The sequence below is a fragment of the Panulirus ornatus genome, chromosome 17 (genome assembly GCF_036320965.1).
Source record: "Panulirus ornatus isolate Po-2019 chromosome 17, ASM3632096v1, whole genome shotgun sequence".
Lineage (NCBI taxonomy): Eukaryota > Metazoa > Arthropoda > Malacostraca > Decapoda > Palinuridae > Panulirus > Panulirus ornatus.
Window position 1 is genome coordinate 43,744,782 of NC_092240.1, and position 22,050 is coordinate 43,766,831.

Here is a 22,050-nt window from a genome sequence, read left to right on the forward strand (position 1 = left end):
AAATGACGTAAGGGGAGTGGGAGAGGAATAGGATGTATTTAGGGAAGCATGGATGGCTTGCCGAAAAGATGCCTGTGGCATGAGAAATGTAGGAGGTGGGCAGATTAGAAAGGGTAGTGAGTGGTTGAATGAAGAAGTAAGGTCGTTAGTGAAAGAGAAGAGAGAGGCAGTTGGACGATTTTTACAGGTAAATAGTGCAGATGACTGGGAGATGTATAAAAGAGGCAGGAGGTCAAGAGAAATGTGCAAAAGGTGAAAAAGTGGGCAAATGAGAGTTGGGTGAGAGAGTTAATCGTTAAATTTTAGGGAGAATAAAAAGATTTTTTTTTGGAAGGAGGTAAATAAAGAGCGTAAGACAAGAGAACAAATAGGAACATCGGTGAAGGGGGCTAATGGGGAGGTAATAACAAGTAGTGATGAAGTGAGAAGGAAATGGAGTGAGCATTTTGAAGGTTTGTTGAATATGTTTGATGATAGAGTGGTAGATATAGGATGTTTTGGTCGAGGGTGGTGTCCGAAGCGAGAAGGTCAGGGAGAATGGTTTGGTAAACAGAGAAGAGGTAGTGAAAGCTTTGCGGAAGATGAAAACTGGCAAGGCAGCGGGTTTGTATGGTATTGCAGTGGAATTTCTTAAAAAAAAGGGGTGACTGTGTTGTTGACTGGTTGGTGAGGATATTCAGTGTGTGTATGGTTCATGGTGAAGTACCTGAGGATTGGCAGAATGCATGCATATTGCCATTGACAAAGGCAAAGGGGATAAAGGTGAGTGCTCAAATTACAGAGGTATAAGTTTGTTGAGTATTCCTGGGAAATTATATGGGAGGGTACTGATTGAGATGGTGAAGGCATATGCAGAGCATCAGATTGGGGAAGAGTAGTGTGGTTTCAGAAGTGGTAGAGGATGTGTGGATCAGATGTTTGCTTTGAAGAAAGTATGTGAGAAATACTTAGAAAAACAGATGGATTTGTATATAGCATTTATGGATCTGGAGAAGGCATATGATAGAGTTGATAGAGATGCTCTGTGAAGCTATTGAGAGTATATGGTGTGGGAGGCAAGTTGCCAGAAGCAGTGAAAAGTTTTTATCTCGGATGTAAGGCATGTGTACGAGTAGGAAGAGAGAAAAGTCATTAGTTCCCATTGAATGTAGGTTTGCAGCAAGGGTACGTGATGTCTCCCTGGTTGTTTAATTTGTTTATGGATGGGGTTGTTACTGAGGTGAATGCAAGAGTTTTGGAGTGAGGGGCAAGTATGCCGTCTGTTGTGGTTGAGAGGGCTTGGGAAGTGAGTCAGTTGTTGCTCGCTGATGATACAACGCTTGTGGCTGATTTGGATGAGAAACTGCCGACGTTGGTGACTGAGTTTGGGAAAGTGTGTGAAAGAAGAAAGCTGAGAGTAAATGTGAATAAGAGCAAGGTTTTTAGGTTCAGTAGGGTTGAGAGACAACTTAATTGAGAGGTAAGTTTGAATGGAGAAAAACTTCTCGTCCCCTCCACCTCTGACACATATATCTTCTTTCTCAATCTTTCCTCTCTCATTCTCTCCATGTGACGAAACCATTTCTATACACCCTTTACTGCTCTCTCAACACACTCTTTTTATTACCATACATCTCTCTTACCCTTTCATTATTTACTCGATCAAACCACCTCACACCACATATTGTCCTCAGACATTTAATTTCCAACACATCCACCCTCCTCTGCACAACCTTATCTATAGCTAATGCCTTGCAGCCACATAACATTGTTGGAACCACTATTCCTTCAAACATACCCATTTTTGCTCTCCACACATTCTTCAACGCTCCCATAACCTTTGCCCTCTCCCCTACCCTGTGACTCACTTTCGCTTCCATAGTTCCATCCACTGCTAAATCCACTCCCAGATATATAAAGCACTTCACTTCCTCCAGTTTTTCTCCATTCAAACTTACCTCCCAATTAACTTGTCCCTCAACCCTACTGTATCTAATAACCTTGCTCTTATTCACATTTACTCCCAGCTTTCTTCTTTCACACACTTTACCAAACTCAGTCAACAGTTTCTGCAGTTTCTCACCCGAATCAGCCACCAGTGCTGTATCATCAGCGAACAACAACTGACTCACTTCTCAGGCTCTCTCATCCACAACAGATTGCATACTTGCCCCTCTTTCCAAAACTCTTGCATTTACCTCCCTAACAACCCCATCCATAAACAAATAAAGCAACCATGGAGACATCACACACCCCTGCCGCAAACCAACATTCACTGAGAACCAATCACTTTCCTCTCTTCCTACCCGTACATATGCCTTACATCCTCGATAAAAACTTTTCACTGTTTCTAACAACTTGCCTCCCACACCATATGTTCCTAATACCTTCCACGGAGTATCTCTATCAGCTCCATCATATGCCTTTTCCAAATCCATAAATGCTACATACAAATCCATTTGCTTATCTAAGTATTTTTCACACACATTCTTCAAAGCAAACACCTGATCCACACATCCTCTACCACTTCTGAAGCCACACTGCTCTTCCCCAATCTGATGCTTTGTACATGCCTTCACCCTTTCAGTCAAAACTCTCTCGTATAATTTCCTAGGAATACTCAACAAACTTATGCGTCTGTAATTTGAGCACTCACCTTTATCCCCTTTGCCTTTGTACAATGGCACTATGCAAGCATTCCGCCAATCCTCAGGCACCTCACCAAGTGCTGAGAGGTGCAACTGGAGGGATGTCTTATCATTATCTTGTGGAGGTGAAGGTGAAGATTTGTAGAGGTTTTCAGAAAAGGAGAGAGAATGTTTGGATGAAGGCAGTGGTGAGAGTAGGTGAGCTTGAGAAGGAGACTTGTGTGAGGAAGTACCAGGAGAGACTGAGTGTAGAATGGAAAAAGGTGAGAGCAAAGGACGTAAGGGGAGTGGGGGAGGAATGGGATGTATTTAGGGAAGCAGTGATGGCTTGCGCAAAAGATGCTTGTGGCATGAGAAGCATGGGAGGTGGGCAGATTAGAAAGGGTAGTGAGTGGTTGAATGAAGAAGTAAGGTCGTTAGTGAAAGAGAAGAGAGAGGCAGTTGGACGATTTTTACAGGTAAATAGTGCAGATGACTGGGAGATGTATAAAAGAGGCAGGAGGTCAAGAGAAATGTGCAAAAGGTGAAAAAGTGGGCAAATGAGAGTTGGGGTGAGAGAGTATCGTTAAATTTTAGGGAGAATAAAAAGATTTTTTTTTGGAAGGAGGTAAATAAAGAGCGTAAGACAAGAGAACAAATAGGAACATTGGTGAAGGGGGCTAATGGGGAGGTAATAACAAGTAGTGATGAAGTGAGAAGGAAATGGAGTGAGCATTTTGAAGGTTTGTTGAATATGTTTGATGATAGAGTGGTAGATATAGGATGTTTTGGTCGAGGTGGTGTCCGAAGCGAGAGGGTCAGGGAGAATGGTTTGGTAAACAGAGAAGAGGTAGTGAAAGCTTTGCGGAAGATGAAAACTGGCAAGGCAGCGGGTTTGTATGGTATTGCAGTGGAATTTCTTAAAAAAAAGGGGTGACTGTGTTGTTGACTGGTTGGTGAGGATATTCAGTGTGTGTATGGTTCATGGTGAAATACTTGAGGATTGGCGGAATGCATGCATATTGCCATTGACAAAGGCAAAGGGGATAAAGGTGAGTGCTCAAATTACAGAGGTATAAGTTTGTTGAGTATTCCTGGGAAATTATATGGGAGGGTACTGATTGAGATGGTGAAGGCATATGCAGAGCATCAGATTGGGGAAGAGTAGTGTGGTTTCAGAAGTGGTAGAGGATGTGTGGATCAGATGTTTGCTTTGAAGAAAGTATGTGAGAAATACTTAGAAAAACAGATGGATTTGTATATAGCATTTATGGATCTGGAGAAGGCATATGATAGAGTTGATAGAGATGCTCTGTGAAGCTATTGAGAGTATATGGTGTGGGAGGCAAGTTGCCAGAAGCAGTGAAAAGTTTTTATCTCGGATGTAAGGCATGTGTACGAGTAGGAAGAGAGAAAAGTCATTAGTTCCCATTGAATGTAGGTTTGCAGCAAGGGTACGTGATGTCTCCCTGGTTGTTTAATTTGTTTATGGATGGGGTTGTTACTGAGGTGAATGCAAGAGTTTTGGAGTGAGGGGCAAGTATGCCGTCTGTTGTGGTTGAGAGGGCTTGGGAAGTGAGTCAGTTGTTGCTCGCTGATGATACAACGCTTGTGGCTGATTTGGATGAGAAACTGCCGACGTTGGTGACTGAGTTTGGGAAAGTGTGTGAAAGAAGAAAGCGGAGAGTAAATGTGAATAAGAGCAAGGTTTTTAGGTTCAGTAGGGTTGAGAGACAACTTAATTGAGAGGTAAGTTTGAATGGAGAAAAACTTCTCGTCCCCTCCACCTCTGACACATATATCTTCTTTTTCAATCTTTCCTCTCTCATTCTCTCCATGTGACGAAACCATTTCTATACACCCTTTACTGCTCTCTCAACTCTCTTTTTATTACCATACATCTCTCTTACCCTTTCATTATTTACTCGATCAAACCACCTCACACCACATATTGTCCTCAGACATTTAATTTCCAACACATCCACCCTCCTCTGCACAACCTTATCTATAGCTAATGCCTTGCAGCCACATAACATTGTTGGAACCACTATTCCTTCAAACATACCCATTTTTGCTCTCCACACATTCTTCAAAGCAAACACCTGATCCACACATCCTCTACCACTTCTGAAGCCACACTGCTCTTCCCCAATCTGATGCTTTGTACATGCCTTCACCCTTTCAGTCAAAACTCTCGTATAATTTCCTAGGAATACTCAACAAACTTATACGTCTGTAATTTGAGCACTCACCTTTATCCCCTTTGCCTTTGTACAATGGCACTATGCAAGCATTCCGCCAATCCTCAGGCACCTCACCAAGTGCTGAGAGGTGCAACTGGAGGGATGGCTTATCATTATCTTGTGGAGGTGAAGGTGAAGATTTGTAGAGGTTTTCAGAAAAGAAGAGAGAATGTTTGGATGAAGGCAGTGGTGAGAGTAGGTGAGCTTGGGAAGGAGACTTGTGTGAGGAAGTACCAGGAGAGACTGAGTGTAGAATGGAAAAAGGTGAGAGCAAAGGACGTAAGGGAGTGGGGAGGAATGGGATGTATTTAGGGAAGCAGTGATGGCTTGCGCAAAAGATGCTTGTGGCATGAGAAATGTAGGAGGTGGGCAGATTAGAAAGGGTAGTGAGTGGTTGAATGAAGAAGTAAGGTCGTTAGTGAAAGAGAAGAGAGAGGCAGTTGGACGATTTTTACAGGTAAATAGTGCAGATGACTGGGAGATGTATGAAATAAAAAGGCAGGAGGTCAAGAGAAAGGTGAAAGAGTAAAAAAGAGGGCAAATGGGAGTTGGGGTAAGAGAGTATCACTAAATTTTAGGTAGAATAAAAATCTGTTTTGGAAGGAGGTTAATGATTTGAGGAAAACAAGAGAACAAATGGGAACCATGGTTTAGGTTGGCAGAGGGGAAGTGGTAACAAAGAGTGATGATGTGAGAAGGTGACTGAGTATTTTAAAAGACTGTTGAATGTGTGTGATGATAGGGTGAATAAGATGTTTTGAAAAGAGGTTCATGATGTGAGGAAAACAAGAGAACAAATGGGAACCATGGTTTAGGTTGGCAGAGGGGAAGTGGTAACAAAGAGTGATGATGTGAGAAGGTGACTGAGTATTTTAAAAGACTGTTGAATGTGTGTGATGATAGGGTGAATAAGATGTTTTGAAAGGAGGTTAATGATTTGAGGAAAACAAGAGAACAAATGGGAACCATGGTTTAGGTTGGCAGAGGGGAAGTGGTAACAAAGAGTGATGATGTGAGAAGGTGACTGAGTATTTTAAAAGACTGTTGAATGTGTGTGATGATAGGGTGAATAAGATGTTTTGAAAGGAGGTTAATGATTTGAGGAAAACAAGAGAACAAATGGGAACCATGGTTTAGGTTGGCAGAGGGGAAGTGGTAACAAAGAGTGATGATGTGAGAAGGTGACTGAGTATTTTAAAAGACTGTTGAATGTGTGTGATGATAGGGTGAATAAGATGTTTTGGAAGGAGGTAAATAAAGTGAGTAAGACGAGAAAACAAATGGGAACATCAATGAAGATGACTAATAGGGAGGTATAACAAATAGTGGTGAAGTGAGAAGGAGATGTAGTGAGTATTTTGAAGGTGTGTTGAATGTGTTAGATGATAGAGTGGCAGATATATGGTGTTTTGGTCGAGGTGCTGTGCTAAGTGAGAGGGTTAGGGAGTAAAAGCTTAGTGGAAGATGAAAGCCGGCAAGGCAGCAGGTTTGGATGGTATTGCAGTGGAATTTATTAAAAAAAAAGGGGTGACTGTGTTGTTGACTGGTTTGTAAGGATATTCATTGTATGTATTACTCATGGTGAGGTGCCTGAGGATTGGCGGAATGCATGCATAGTACCATTTTAGAAAGGCTAAGGGGATAAAGGTGAGTGATCAAATTACAGAGGTATAGGTGTGTTGAGTATTCCTAGAAAATTATATGGGAGGGTATTGATTGAGAGGGTGAAAGCATACACAGACAATGAGATTGGGGAAGAGCAGTGTGGTTTCAGAAGTGGTAGAGGATGTGTGGATCAGGTGTTTGCTTTGAAAAATGTATGTGAGAAATACTTAGAAAAGTATTTTATGAATCCGAAGGAGGCATATGATAGAGTTGATAGAGATGCTCTGTGTGGGAGGCAAGTTGCTAGAAGCAGTGAAAAGTAAGAAGAGTAAGAAGAGAGGAAAGTGATTGGTTCCCAGTGAATGTCGGTTTGAGGCAGGGGTGCGTGATGTCTCCATGGTTGTTTAATTTGTTTATGGACGGGGTTGTTAGGGAGGTGAATGCAAGAGTTTTGAAGAGATGGGCAAGTATGCAGTCTGTTGTGGATGAGAGGGCTTGGGAAGTGAATCATTTGTTGTTCGCTGATGATACAGCGCTGGTGGCTGATTCATGTGAGAAAATGCAGAAGCTGGTGACTAAGTTTGGTAAAGTGTGTGAAAGAAGAAAGCTGAGAGTAAATGTGAATAAGAGCAAGGTTATTAGGTACAGTAGGGTTGAGGGACAAGTCAATTGGAAGGTGAGTTTGAATAGAGAAGAACTGGAGGAAGTGAAGAGTTGTAGGTGTCTGGGAGTGGATTTGGCAGCAGATGGAACCATGGAAGCGGAAGTGAGCCACAGGGTGGGGGGGAAGGGGCGAAAGTTCTGGGAGCGTTGAAAAATGTGTGGAAGTCGAGAACATGATCTTGGAAAGCAAAAATGGATATGTTGAAGGAATAGTGGTTCCAACAATGTTGTATGGTTGTGAGGCATGGGCTATAGATAGGGGTGTACGGAGGAGGGTGGATGTGTTGGAAATGAGATGTTTAAGGACAATATGTGGTGTGAGGTGGTTTGATCGAGTAAGTAATGTAAGGGTAAGAGAGATGTGTGGTAATAAAAAGAGTGTGGCTGAGAGACCACAAGAGAGTGTTTTGAAATGGATTGGTCACATGGAGAGAATGAGTGAGATAAGATTGACCAAGAGGATATATGTGTCGGAGGTGGAGGGAACGAGGAGAACTGGGAGACCAAATTGGAGGTGGAAGGATAGAGTGAAAAAGATTTTGAACGATCGTGGCGTGCAAGAAATAGAGTGAATTGGAATTATGTGGTATACCGGGGTCGACGTGTTGTCAATGGATTGAACCAGGGCATGTTAAGCTTCTGGGATAAGCCATGGAAAGTTCTGTGGGGCCTGGATGTGGACAGGGAGCTGTTGTCTCGGTGCATTATACATGACAGGTAGAGACTGAGTGTAAACGAATGTGGCCTATGTTGTCTTTCCCTAGCGCTACATTGCGCGCATACGGGGAGAGGGGATGTCATTTCATGTGTGGCGGCGTGGCGACGGGAATGAATAAAGGCAGCAAGTTTGAATTATGTACATATGTATATATGTATGTCTGTGTATGTATATATATATATATATGTATACGTTGAAATGTGCAGGTATTTATATGTGCGTGTGTGTACGTGTATGTATGTGCATGTGTATGTGGGTGGATTGGGACATTCTTTTGTCTTTCTCCTTGCGCTACCTCGCTAACACGGCAGACAGCAACAAAGTATATTAGAATATATATATATATATCTGTGTATATATATATATATATATATATATATATATATATATATATATATATATATATATATATATATATATATATATATATTCGTGTATGTGGTTATATATGTATATGAAGTGGATTGTCTTTCTTTACTTGTTTCCTGGCCTTGCGTCGCTGATACAGGAAACGGCGATCAAGTATAATAATTAAAAAATATATAAAAGAATTATACCTGGGGATAGGGGAGAACGAATCATTCGTACATATTCCCTGCATATCATGGAAGGCAACTGGGAGGGGCCGGAGCGTGTGGCTGGAAATCTTGTCTTCCTGTATTACTTTCCAAAAGAAAGAACAGAGCAAGGAGCCAGGTGAGGATTTTTCCTCCTATGACTCTGGCATCTGTTCTTGACGCTGCTTCGCTCGCGCGGGAAATGGCGAGCATTCATGAAAAAAGCATATATATATATATATATATATATATATATATATATATATATATATATATATATATATATATATATATATATATATATTTGAAAAATATAATCCCATAAGCCTGTAACAAACTTTCCTGGACTAACTTGAAAATTTGACGCGTTTGTCCTACGACACCGTGTTGGTTCACTTTCCTTCTTCTAAAGAAATATTACTTTGGTTTTTGCTGAGTGCTTATATACCCCCTACCACTTGCTAGACCATGCGATGGTTTTTGTTTACTGCATGTGTGCCCCCACCACTTGCTAGACCATGCGATGGTTTTTGTTTACTGCATGTGTGCCCCCACCACTTGCTAGACCATGCGATGGTTTTTGTTTACTGCATGTGTGCCCCCACCACTAGGTAGACCATGCGATGGTTTTTGTTTACTGCATGTGTGCCCCTACCACTAGGTAGACCATGCGATAGTTTTTGTTTACTGCATGTGTGCCCCTACCACTAGGTAGACCATGCGATGGTTTTTGTTTACTGCATGTGTGCCCCTACCACTTGCTAGACCATGCGATGGTTTTTGTTTACTGCATGTGTGCCCCTACCACTTGCTAGACCATGCGATGGTTTTTGTTTACTGCATGTGTGCCCCCACCACTAGGTAGACCATGCGATGGTTTTTGTTTACTGCATGTGTGCCCCCACCACTAGGTAGACCATGCGATGGTTTTTGTTTACTGCATGTGTGCCCCTACCACTAGGTAGACCATGCGATGGTTTTTGTTTACTGCATGTGTGCCCCTACCACTAGGTAGACCATGCGATGGTTTTTGTTTACTGCATGTGTGCCCCTACCACTTGCTAGACCATGCGATGGTTTTTGTTTACTGCATGTGTGCCCCCACCACTTGCTAGACCATGCGATGGTTTTTGTTTACTGCATGTGTGCCCCCACCACTTGCTAGACCATGCGATGGTTTTTGTTTACTGCATGTGTGCCCCCACCACTAGGTAGACCATGCGATGGTTTTTGTTTACTGCATGTGTGCCCCCACCACTAGGTAGACCATGCGATGGTTTTTGTTTACTGCATGTGTGCCCCCACCACTTGCTAGACCATGCGATGGTTTTTGTTTACTGCATGTGTGCCCCCACCACTAGGTAGACCATGCGATGGTTTTTGTTTACTGCATGTGTGCCCCCACCACTAGGTAGACCATGCGATGGTTTTTGTTTACTGCATGTGTGCCCCCACCACTAGGTAGACCATGCGATGGTTTTTGTTTACTGCATGTGTGCCCCCACCACTAGGTAGACCATGCGATGGTTTTTGTTTACTGCATGTGTGCCCCTACCACTAGGTAGACCATGCGATGGTTTTTGTTTACTGCATGTGTGCCCCTACCACTAGGTAGACCATGCGATGGTTTTTGTTTACTGCATGTGTGCCCCTACCACTAGGTAGACCATGCGATGGTTTTTGTTTACTGCATGTGTGCCCCCACCACTAGGTAGACCATGCGATGGTTTTTGTTTACTGCATGTGTGCCCCCACCACTTGCTAGACCATGCGATGGTTTTTGTTTACTGCATGTGTGCCCCCACCACTAGGTAGACCATGCGATGGTTTTTGTTTACTGCATGTGTGCCCCCACCACTAGGTAGACCATGCGATGGTTTTTGTTTACTGCATGTGTGCCCCTACCACTAGGTAGACCATGCGATGGTTTTTGTTTACTGCATGTGTGCCCCCACCACTAGGTAGACCATGCGATGGTTTTTGTTTACTGCATGTGTGCCCCTACCACTAGGTAGACCATGCGATGGTTTTTGTTTACTGCATGTGTGCCCCTACCACTAGGTAGACCATGCGATATACGGTAAACTGCTGTGTCCCATGATTACTGTGTGGCCATTTGCAACTCAAGAGTCGGCCATTTTGTTAACTTCTTTCCTTACACCTTGAAGCTTTAAAACTGTCTACCTTCTCATGTCTTTCCCAGTGACTGTAACCATGCATATTTTAAAAGACAGGTTTTTCTCTTCCAAAATTCATAGATACTTTTCCTTGTCTCTTCCATTTTATAACCCTCTTTATATTTCAAATAAGACCCGGTCTTGTTGTGGTCTTTAGCCCGTGATTGTGGAGAAAGCATATGACAGAGTTGAGTAGAATGGGTTTTGGGATGTTTTAAGGATGTAAGGAGTACAGACAGACAGGTTGTACCTCTCTGATCTGGCGCTCTGTGGGCCGCTAACTCCCCTGGTCTGGCACATTGTGCATGTGCCTTGTTTGGTTACGCTGCAGCTAAGCTAATTAAGTCATGTTAATTTCTTATTCAGATTTTTGTTGAAAATGAAAGCAAAAAAGTTAAAATTTTCAGAAAACTTTTAAAGGTGCCAGGAGTACAGAGTTAGGAAACAATGAAAATTAGATTTTGCGAAGCCTCATAGTGTGAGAGAAGAAAGTGTAATAGATATGGGGGAGAAAAAGTGGAAGTGATAGCATTTATGTATTTAGGAGCTTTCCTGAGTAAGTTTGGTAATATGGAAGGATAGACAAGGGAGAGAGCAGTAATGGATACAAGAATCATTGGGTTCCCTAATAAACTGATAAAGGGTAGAGGTGTAAGTATGGAAGCGAAGAAAGGAATAAAGGAGAGCATAGTCCTCCCGACCCTGACCATGCAGCCAAAACGTCAACATGGAATGAGTCACAGTGGTCAAGAATCCAGGCTTTGGAAATGAGCTATTTGAGGGGAGCATGTGGTGTGACCAAATGAAATGACGATAGAAATGAGAGCTTGTATGAGAGATTTGATATGTCAGGGTATGACTTGTGGAGTGGTATAGTGGGTGAAACATAATACTTTGAGATGGTTTGGGCATGTGGAAAGAATACAAGGTGGGGAGTTTACAAAGAGAGTATCTGATGATATGATTAAAGATGATGTGAGAGGAAGACCACCTTTGCCATAGGAAATAGAGTGGAAGAATATAGAAGGGAAGAAATTGTGGAAGAATATGTTAACTAGTGTATGAGAGGGAGACATGTAAGGACAAAAATATGTGGAGACTATTTTGCCATGGTCACCCACTAGAACATTTTGATTTAACTTTGAAAAATAAAAACTACAATAAAAATGAGTGTTCCCTAAGCATAATATTAACACCTCTACGCTATCATTTCTTTGCTAGTAACTATGACATGGCACATTTTAATATGTTGTTCATTTCCTCCAAATATTTGTACATACTTTTTCGTATCGTTTCTTTTTCCCTTTCATTAACCAATCAATTAAGGCCTGACCTTGATGTGGTCTTTTGTCCTTGAATGGTGCCTCCGCTGTAAAAAAGAAAAATTAAGGGAAACATGTTTGGAGGCAGTAGGCTAGTTTATTGGCACAGTCAATTGCCATAAGGCATTTACCAACTTAAGTGATACATCCAAAGTGGTAAATATGTGGATGAGGAAATGGTCAGCAAACTGTTTACAGTTTCTGTTAAAGTATGCATCTCGGATTCGCTCACCTCACTTAACCCTTTCACTGCTTTTTAGATTTCATTGACCCAGTGCTAAAATTGTTGAAATTATAAACATTTTGCAAATGATTACAGCCATCAGAATGCACAGACACAGGAGTTTGAGTTTCTTACACTGAGTCTCCCTCATAGTCATGTCTTGCCTTCAGTTTTTACTGTCCATAACATATGTTCCATGATCCTGTTCCTCATTAAAGATTCCATAATTTTACAGTATTAGTAGTTTCCATCAATGTTACGACCTTCGTTTTTTTGGTGATGGGCCAGAGGGAAATGACGCGCCACAGGAGACGAAGGGTTTTGGTAATGGGTATAAATACTAATCGGTCAAAAAATGCCTGGAAGTAAAGTATACGTGGCTTGAGCTGCGAATACTGCCCTCTTTCTGAGGGAGGAGCTATTACCCATAGGACATTTGAAAGTACGACGCAAATTAGGAAATCCCTGATTGGGGTCGAGAGCTGCGTGGGGCCTAGACCCTGTTAGGAAAGAGAACAGTGAAAAGATTAATGAAACAGGTCCAGAGTAGACCAACAAAGCTGCGACTTGAAGCCAAAGAGCTTAGTTACAGAGAGGACATATATTTGCCCACCAAAGAAAGAGGGTAGAGTAAAGGGAGACGTGATTACAACACTCGATTTTCTAGTGGTATGACTATCAGTTGAATAAGGTCTGAAAGATGCAAAGAAAGAACATCACAAAATAGTGCGTGGCAAAGCGGAAAACATGTTAGAAAAGGTGACTGATTTTTATATTACAGAATCATCGAATCAGGTCTCGTTAGAAAAGTTAACTGATTTTTATAGTACATAGTCATTGCATTTGGGTCTCATCTCTTTGCACCTTTCATTTGGCTTCCCTCCCTCACTTTGCTTCCTCATTTCTAGCTCTCTTTCTGGCCAGGCTTTCTCCGTGGTCGTTGATGGATCAGCCTCACCCACTTTCTCCATCAGCAGCAGTGTCCCTCAGGGAACTGTCCTGTTTCGTACACTCTACTCCATTTTAGCAGCTATTTCCATTCTTCTACAAATAAACAAATGCACTCATGTTGATGACTCATTACTGAATTTCTCCACATTCTTCAAAGCTGCTCGTTCTTTCAAAAGGTCTTCATCCTGTTTCAACCCAACTTCCTCAATAAACTCAGGTTTGAACAGGATATCTTATTGGGTAGATGAAATCTGGTTACGTTTAATGCCTCCTCACATCTTTCCTCTCTTCATTAATGGGTTTGTAATTCCACCTTTTGACTCGGTGAACGTGCTTGGTATTACTGTAACATCCACACTATCATGGAAACCTCACATTACAGGAATAGCTAAGTCTGCTAGTAAGAAACGGAGCCCTGTTTAGATGTTGAAATATCTTTTCTGCTGAAAAATGCTGTTTATACAAAGGATTAATCCATCCATATATGAAGTACTGCTCTTAACATCTGGGATGGTTCTAGCTCTGCATCCATACTTACTAAAGTTGAGTCAGAAGTGATCCAACTTATAAACTGCCCCAGGCAGACCTTAAAACATGTCCCACTTGCCCTCTGCTGCACTGTTGGTTTTCTGTTCCCCTTCTAGAGATATTACTTTGGTTTTTGGTCCTGAGAGCTTGGCTGTTTGTTTGCCCCAGTTTCTTTCTGTACACCTTGAAGCTTTGGAACTTTCTACCCTCTCATGTCTTTCCCAATAACTATGACTTGGCTCTTTTCAAGACTAGTTTTTCACTTCCTCCAAAATTCTTTTTCCCTTTCATTGACGTCTTTAGATCTAAATTAGGCCTGGCCATGATTTTGACCTTCATCCTTGACTGGAGCCTCCTACATGAAAATTATTGAAATGCTGGGAACTAGGGGTTTTCTGGATTTAAGAAATCCCAAGTTTTGGAATGAACAAGCAGAAATGATGTGTACAGGGTTTTCATGTACAATGTATGGTAAAGCTTGTATCTTCAGAGGAAAAATGAAATAATGAGTGTGGTGCATATGTATGGTGTACTATAATGGAAAACTCTTATGACTTTTAAGATCGTCACTTGCAGGCAATCCAAATTTCTTGGTTTTGGAGAATTTTCTAAGTTTTGGAATTAGGTCCTAAAACATGAAAGTATATGAATGATAAAGTTTTCTGAACATTAGAAATTAAAATTTAAGCGATTATGTTATATTAGAGTTCTGGTGAATGGAATTAGCTTAGTGATGAAAGTAGATGCATGTATTGTACAGAAATTTAAAAAGTTGTAAAGAAAGTTTTAAGAGATGGGGCCCTATCAGTGTAGATCTCACTCCCCCTATTGTTTAGTATGACAGTTAAGTACATGTTAATGTTGAATGGGAGATAGAGGACTTATCGTGAAATAGTAAGTTCATAGTAGATTCATTAACTTATTGTTTCTTCTTCACAGACTGAGTCTGCACGTTACATGTTGGGGTACCTGACACATGTTGAAACTAAGCTTTCCCAATTACCACGATCACCACTGAAAACTTTATGGGAGGATAAGGAGCCTGAGGACATCCAGAATAAGATCTTAGCCTCCAATCCTATTCTAGAAGCTTTTGGAAATGCTGCAACACTACGAAACCATAACTCCAGCAGGTATAAATGAAGAATTGCATGCAAGATGTATGTGCTTAATATTCAAGCCAAAATTCTCATTTGTATAACTAATGGTGTGTTTGGAACTGCAGGGTCATTGTTACTTGCTTTTGTGGAAATGCAGTGTTTCTTACGTTTGTGAGAAAGATTAATCTCATGGTATCTTGGTTTTATATGAAAAATGACATAGTGATTAATTTTGAAAAACAGCATACTCAGTAATAACAGGAATGTCAGTCATGGCTAAGTAGAATTTCAAGTTCTGAGTCAGCAAAATTTCTGTATGTATAAAAAATCAAAAGCATAAAACATCTTACAAGAGTCTATCAACATTTTGGTTGATATTTCTTATCCCTTGAATTGTGCATTTCACCTCAAATGAACTACCCAATGCAAAATAATTTTTTTTACAGAATATTTGGTATGTGCATTATCCATAAATAAAGAAAAAACCCAGAGAAGTATATTTTCATCTGTATTGGTGTGTTAGAGTTTTGACTGGCCTGCATTAATTTTTTTTTTTCCAGGGAGGATAATACACTGAGTGAAGGGATGACAAAATTAAGTTGCTTGTGAAAGAGAAAAGAAAGGTGTATAGGCAGTACTTACAGGGAAGGAATGCAAATGATTGGGAGATTTTACAAGAGTAGGAAGCAGGAGGTCAAAAGGAAGGTGCAAGGGTTTAAAAAGAGAGCAAATGAGAGTTGAGGTGAGCGAGTATTACTTGTGGGAGAATAAGATGTTTTGAAAGGAGGTTAATGATTTGAGGAAAACAAGAGAACAAATGGGAACCATGGTTTAGGTTGGCAGAGGGGAAGTGGTAACAAAGAGTGATGATGTGAGAAGGTGACTGAGTATTTTAAAAGACTGTTGAATGTGTGTGATGATAGGGTGAATAAGATGTTTTGAAAAGAGGTTCATGATGTGAGGAAAACAAGAGAACAAATGGAAAATTGTGAAATTTGTTTATCATGAGTAGAGAGGAGGGTGAGTGGTTCCAGGTGGAGTTATGTCTGCAACAGGGGTTTTTATGCCATCATCATGGCTGTTTGATTTGTTTATGGATGGGGTGATGAGGGAGATAATTGTAAGAGTCTTGGAGAGAGGGGTGATGGGGCCTGGGAAGTGAATCAGTTGTTGTTTGTTGATAACACAGCATTGGTGGCAGATCTGGTTGAGAAACTGCTGAAAGAGGTGTTTGTGTTTTTGAGTGTGTGAAAAGGAGGAAGTTAGAGAAAATGTGAATAATGCAATGTTATAGTAATAGCCGTGGTTAGTTCAACCCTGTACGGTGCTCTTTTCTTATAGCACTTTTGTTTGCTTCTTGGAGGTCTAGTTTTACTGAGAAAAATAGTGATGAAATTCATTAATGAAATCCAGAGCCATGAGTCCCAACACTTGCAACATGACAAGAGCAGTTGTCTTTGTTTATGCTTGGCCAGTCAGGACACCATACATACATACACTCACATCTAATCAGCACTGAATGCTCTGCTCTGTTAATACAGTACAAATTTTTTATGCATACTTTGTGCACACATTTTTGCTGACTCACTTTTTTTTTTACTATCTTTTACCATCGTATCTGGAAGACAGCCTTTGAGTTCTAATACTGTGAGTGCTGCTAAAGTGGCATGGAAAAGCCTCTCCTAGCTTCACAATTAAAAGTGTTATGGTGGTTGTACATTGGTGAGCATTATGTCGATGGCATTGATGCTTTCGAATTTGCTACATGGACGGTTAGAACCATCATTGAAAGTGCGAATGAGATGAATGCTTTTGTCTGACAAACATGAAGTTTACAGCAATGAAAGTGATTCGTTCAAGCTGTTTGTTGGAGAAAATGGAAGATAAGCTAGGTGAAGCTAAGCTAAGTGTGGAGTATTTAGCAACTCACCCAATGCATATTATCACATCATCCACCTCACCTCACCTTCCTTCATTCTTAGTTCATGTTTTAAAATGTTATGCAACATGATGTTTAAGGGGTACATTGTTGCTCATTTATACCTACACTAAATTTTTTTGGTAGACATAAACAGTACACTTGTGTCTAGCAGTGCTGCCATCATTTGTACCAAAGAAACCAATAGATGCATCACCTCCTCACTGCTTACCACAGTCTCTCTCTTCACCACCACCAACTTTATCATCACCACTCCCATCATTACCACTGCCTATATTGTCACCACTTGAATTATGATTTCTGTGATACAGAGATTGATTAGCTTCAGCCAGAGCAGAGTCATGTGATATTCACAGCCTTCCACCTCCCTTTCATCCACCATATCTCTCCAACACACTACCTGTCTCACTCATTTTACTGCAGTTGTCACTGTTCATCAAACAACTGTTATTCATGATATGCTATTGAAATTTTTTTATTTACTATTCATTGATTAGTAGATATGTTACAATTTAATTTTCATGGTATTAAGTTTGGAATAATGCAATCATTGTTGGGGTGGCAGCATGAGGGTGTGGCATTGCAAGAAGCATGCATATTCATGGATACAGTCTAAAGTCACTAAATGCTTCAGTATTTTTTGCTGTAGTATACTGTATATGCATTATTTTTGTCCCTTATTTCATGTTGGATGTGCTTAATTGTTATGAGAGAGGTGAATGAACAGCTAATATTGAGTGAGCCCTTGAACTTGAATATAAGTGTTTACGGTCTAGGAATAGTGTACTTTGGCAAAACTCACTGTCTGCAGAGTGGTGCCCACCACCTTTGGATCCCACCAGGGAACTCTGTTTTCCCCAAAGGACTCTACTTCCTTTCTGGCTTCGGGCCTGTTATATTCCTGAAGTACAATTCTCCATTAATAACTCACTGAAGTGATGTTTCAATATCATTGCGTTTGAATTATCGGTAAGCTTTCAAAGATTAAAGATAGGCTATATTTTGTCAACACTAACGTAACCACTTTACTCACAGAAAAGTAGGCTGTGTTTTGTCAACACTACTGTAACTATTTCACTCACCAAAAAAAAAAAAGTAGGCTGTGTTTTGTCCACACTATCGTAACCACTTCACTCACCACATTGTTCATACATGACGATACATTTTCATACTCACTATAGCCAAGAATGAATTTAGATAGAACTGAAATTAGATGGTGAGAGATCAGTGATTTTGGATTAATGAATTTAGATAGAACTGAAATTAGATGGTGAGAGATCAGTGATTGTTGGATTATTGGTGCTTAAGCACCTGGCCATGAGAAGAATTACCATAAGAAGCAAGTTTTGGGAGTAGCTGATTGATTTTGTATGCAGTTTTGGTGCACAAGACTGGGTAGTAGTGATGGATGATTTAAATGCAAAGGTAAGTAATGTGGCAGATGAGAGTATGATAAGTTCACATGGGATATTCCGTGTTAAATGGAAAAGACCTTGAGGAGTCGTGTCCTAAAAAACTGGCAAAAGGGAATACCTTGTTTAAAGGGAGAGATAAACTCAACTACATGTATATGAGTAGAAGAGATGGTCAGCAGGCATAATCAGATTACGTAGTACTTGATAGGCATAGAAAAGAGAGTGGTGAGAATAAGTGAGCTTGGAAAGAAGACTTGAGTGAGGAAGTATCAGAAGAGGGATTGAGTGTAGAATGGCAAAAGGTGAGAACAAATAATGTGAGGGGAGGGGTGGGCAGATTAGAAAGGGTAGTGAGTGGTGGATGAAGAAATAAAGTTTTAGTGAAAGAGAAAAGAGAGGCATTTGGATGATACTCGCTAGGAGGGAGTGAAACTGACTGGGAGATGTATAAAAGAAAGTGGCAGGAGGCCAAGAGAAAGGTGGAAGGGTTGAAAACAAGGGCAAATGAGAGTTAGGGTGAGAGAGCATTATTAAACTTTAGGGAGAAGAAAAAGGTGTTTTGGAAGGAGGTAAATATCGTGCGTAAGACAAAAGAACAAATGGGAACATTGGTGAAGGGGGCAAGTGGGGAAGTAATAATAAGTAGTGATGAAGTGAGAAGGAGATGCAGTGAGTATTTTGAAGGTTTGTTGAATGTTTGATGATAGAGTGGCAGATATAGGGTGTTTTGGTTGGGGTGATGTGCAGTGTGAGAGGGTCAGGGAGAATGGATTGGTTAAGAGAGAAGGGATAGTGAAAGCTTTGCAGAAGATGAAATTCGGCAAGGCAGCAATATTGGATGGTATTGCAGTGGAATTTATTAAAAATGTGGGTGACTGTGTTGTTGATTGGTTGGTAAGGATATTCAGTGTATGTATGGACCATGGTAAAGTGCCTGAGGATTGAAGAAATGCATGCATAGTGCCTTTGTACAAATGCAAACGTGATAAAGGTGAATGTTCAAACTACAGAGGTATAAGTTTGTTGAGTATTCCTGGGAGATCATATCGGAGGGTATTGATTGAGAGGGTGAAGGCATGTACAGAGCATCAGACTGGGGTAGATCAGTGTGGTTTCAGAAGAGGTAGAGGATGTGTGGATCAGGTGTTTGCTTTGAAGAATGTACGTGAGAAATACTTAGAAAAACAGATGGATTTGTATGTAGCATTTATGGATCTGGAGAAGGCATATGATTAGGGTTGATAAGGATGCTTTGTGGAAGGTCTTAGGAGTATATGGTGTGGGAGGTAAATTGCTAGAGACAATGAAAAGTTTTCGTAAGGATGTAAGGCATGTGTATGAGTAGGAAGAGAGGAGAATGATTGGTTCCCAGTGAATATCGGTTTGTGGTAGGGGTGTGATGTCCCCATGGTTGTTTAATTAGTTGATGGATGGGGTGGTTAGGGAGGTGAATGCAAGAGTTTTGGAGGAGGGGCAAGTATGCTGTCTGTTGAAGATGAGAGGGCTTGGGAAGTGATTCAGTTGTTGTTCACTGATGATACAGCTCTAGTGGCTGCTTTGAGTGAGAAACTGCAAAAGTTGGTGACTGAGTTTGGAAAAGTGTGTGAAAGGAGAAAGTTGAGAGTAAATGTGAATAAGAGCAAGGTTATTAGGTTCAGTAGGGTGGAGGGACAAGTCAGTTGGGATGTAAGTTTGAATGGAGAAAAACTGGAGGAAGTGAAGTGTTTTAGATATCTGGGAGTGGACTTAGCAGTGGATGGAACCATGGAAGCAGAGGTGAGTCACAGGGTGGGGGAGGGGGCTATGAAGAATGTGTGGAAGGAGAGAATGTTATCTCAGAGAGAAAAATTAGGTATGTTCAAAGGAATAGTAGTTCCATCAATGTTGTATGGTTGCGAGGCATGGGTTGGGTGGAGGAAGGTGGATTTGTTGGAAATGAAATGTATGAGAACAATATGTGGTGTGAGGTGATTTGAGTGTAGAATAGCAAAAGCTGAGAGGACGTGAAGTAAGGGGAGTGGATGAAGAATTGGAGGTATTTAGGGAAGCTTTGATAGCATATGCAAAAGATGTATATGGCATGTGAAAGATGAGAGGTAGGCAGATTAGAAAAGGTAGTGAGTGGTGAGATTAAGTAAAGTTACCGGTGAAAGAGAAAAGAGAGGGGTTTGGCCGATACTTACAGGGAAGGAGTGCAAATGATTGGTATATGTATAATAGAAAGTGGCAGGGGGGCCAAGAGAAAGGTGAAGGAGCTGAAAAATAAGGATAATGAGAGTTTGGGTGAGATTGTATCATTAAACTTAAGGGAGAATAAAAAGATGTTTTTGAAGGAGGTAGATATTGTGCAAAAGACAATAGAATAAATGGGAACATCAGTGAAGGGGGCAAAAGAGAAAGTGTTAACAGATAGTGATGTTAGGAGATGGAGTGATTATTTTGAAGGATTGATAAATGTGTTTGATGATGAAGTGGCTGATATAGAGTGTTTTGATTTCAGTGGTTTGGTGAAGAGAGATGTGGTGAAATCTTTGCTAGAGATGAAATGCGGCTAGGTGGCAGGAGAGGATGGTATTGCAGTTGAATTTATTAAGAAGGGGTGACTGTGTTGTTGATTGGCTGGTAAAGATGTTCAGTGCATGTATGGATCGTGGTGAAGTGCCTGAGGATTGGCGGAATGCATGCATAGTGCCATTGTACAAAGGCAAACGAGATAAAGGTGAGTATTCAAATTATGATAGTATAAGTTTGTTGAGCATGAATAGTAAATTGTATGGGAGGGTATTGATTGAGAGGGAGAAGGCCCATACAGAGCATCAGATTAGGGAGGAGCAGTGTAATTTCAGAAGTGGTATAGGATGTGTGAGAAATACTTAGAAAATTAGATGGATTTCTGTGCAGCATTTATGGATCTAGAGAAGGCTTATGATAGGGTTGATAGAGATGTTTAGTGGAAGGTCTTAAGGGTATATGGTGTGGAAGATAAGCTGCTGGAAGCAGTGAGTTTTTACCAATGATATAAGGCATGTGTACGAGTAGGAAGAAAGGAGAGTGATTGGTTCCCAGTGAATGTCGGTCTGCGGCAGGGGTGTGATGTCACCACAGTTGTTTTACTTGTTTATGGATGGGATGGATAGGGAGGTAAATGCAAGATTTTTGGAGAGAGGGGCGAGTATGCAGTCTGCTGGGGATAACAGGGCCTGTTAAGTGAGTCAGTTTTTCACCAGTGATACTGCACTGGTGGCCAATTTGAATGAGAAACTGCAGAAGTTGGTGACTGAGTTTGGAAGAGTGCATGAAAGGAGAAAGTTGAGAATAAATGTGAATAAAAGCAAGGTTATTAGGTTTGGCAGGATTAACGGACAAATTAGTTGGGATGTAGATTTGAATGGAGAATAATTGGAGGAAGTGGAGTGTTTTAGATACCAGAGAGTGGACTTGGCAGCAAATGGAACTATGGAAGGGGAAGTGAGTCATAGGGTGGGGGAGGGGGCGAAGGTTCTCGGAGTGATGAATGTGTGGAAAGAGAGAATGTTATCTTAGAGGGCTAATATAGATATGTTTTAAGGAATAGTAGTTCCAGCAATATTAAGTGGTCGCGAGGCATGGAGGAGGGTGGATGTGTTAGAAATTGAATGTTTGAGGATAACATGTGGTGTGTGGTGGTTTGATCAAGTAAGTAATGAAAGGGTAAGAAAGATGAATGAGAAAAAAAGTGTGGTTGAGAGAGCAGAAGAGAGTGTGTTGAAATAGGTTGGACATATGGAAAGAATGAGTGAGAAAAGGTTGACAAAGAGGATATATGGGTCAGAAGTGGAAGTAACAAGAAGTGGGAGACCAGATTGGAGATGAAAGGATGGAGGGTGCAAGGTGTGCTCAGAATAGAGTGAATTGGAACGATACGGTATACTAGGGTCAACGTGCTGTCAGTGGAGTAAGCTACCTCATTATAACTTTCTAAAAGGGGAAAGAGAAGAAGGAGTCATGCGGGGAGTGCTCATCC

At 41.0% G+C, this 22,050-nt stretch overlaps 1 protein-coding gene across 1 annotated transcript in view; it reads left to right on the plus strand.

The window, feature by feature from the left end:
• The window catches only part of LOC139754433 (unconventional myosin-XIX-like), a 402,035-nt gene that overhangs the window by 82,928 nt on the left and 297,057 nt on the right, over positions 1-22,050 (plus strand). The window contains exon 5 of the mRNA XM_071671709.1: positions 14,533-14,726. Coding sequence (XP_071527810.1) covers positions 14,533-14,726 — 194 coding nt within the window. The remainder of the gene's footprint in view (positions 1-14,532; positions 14,727-22,050) is intronic.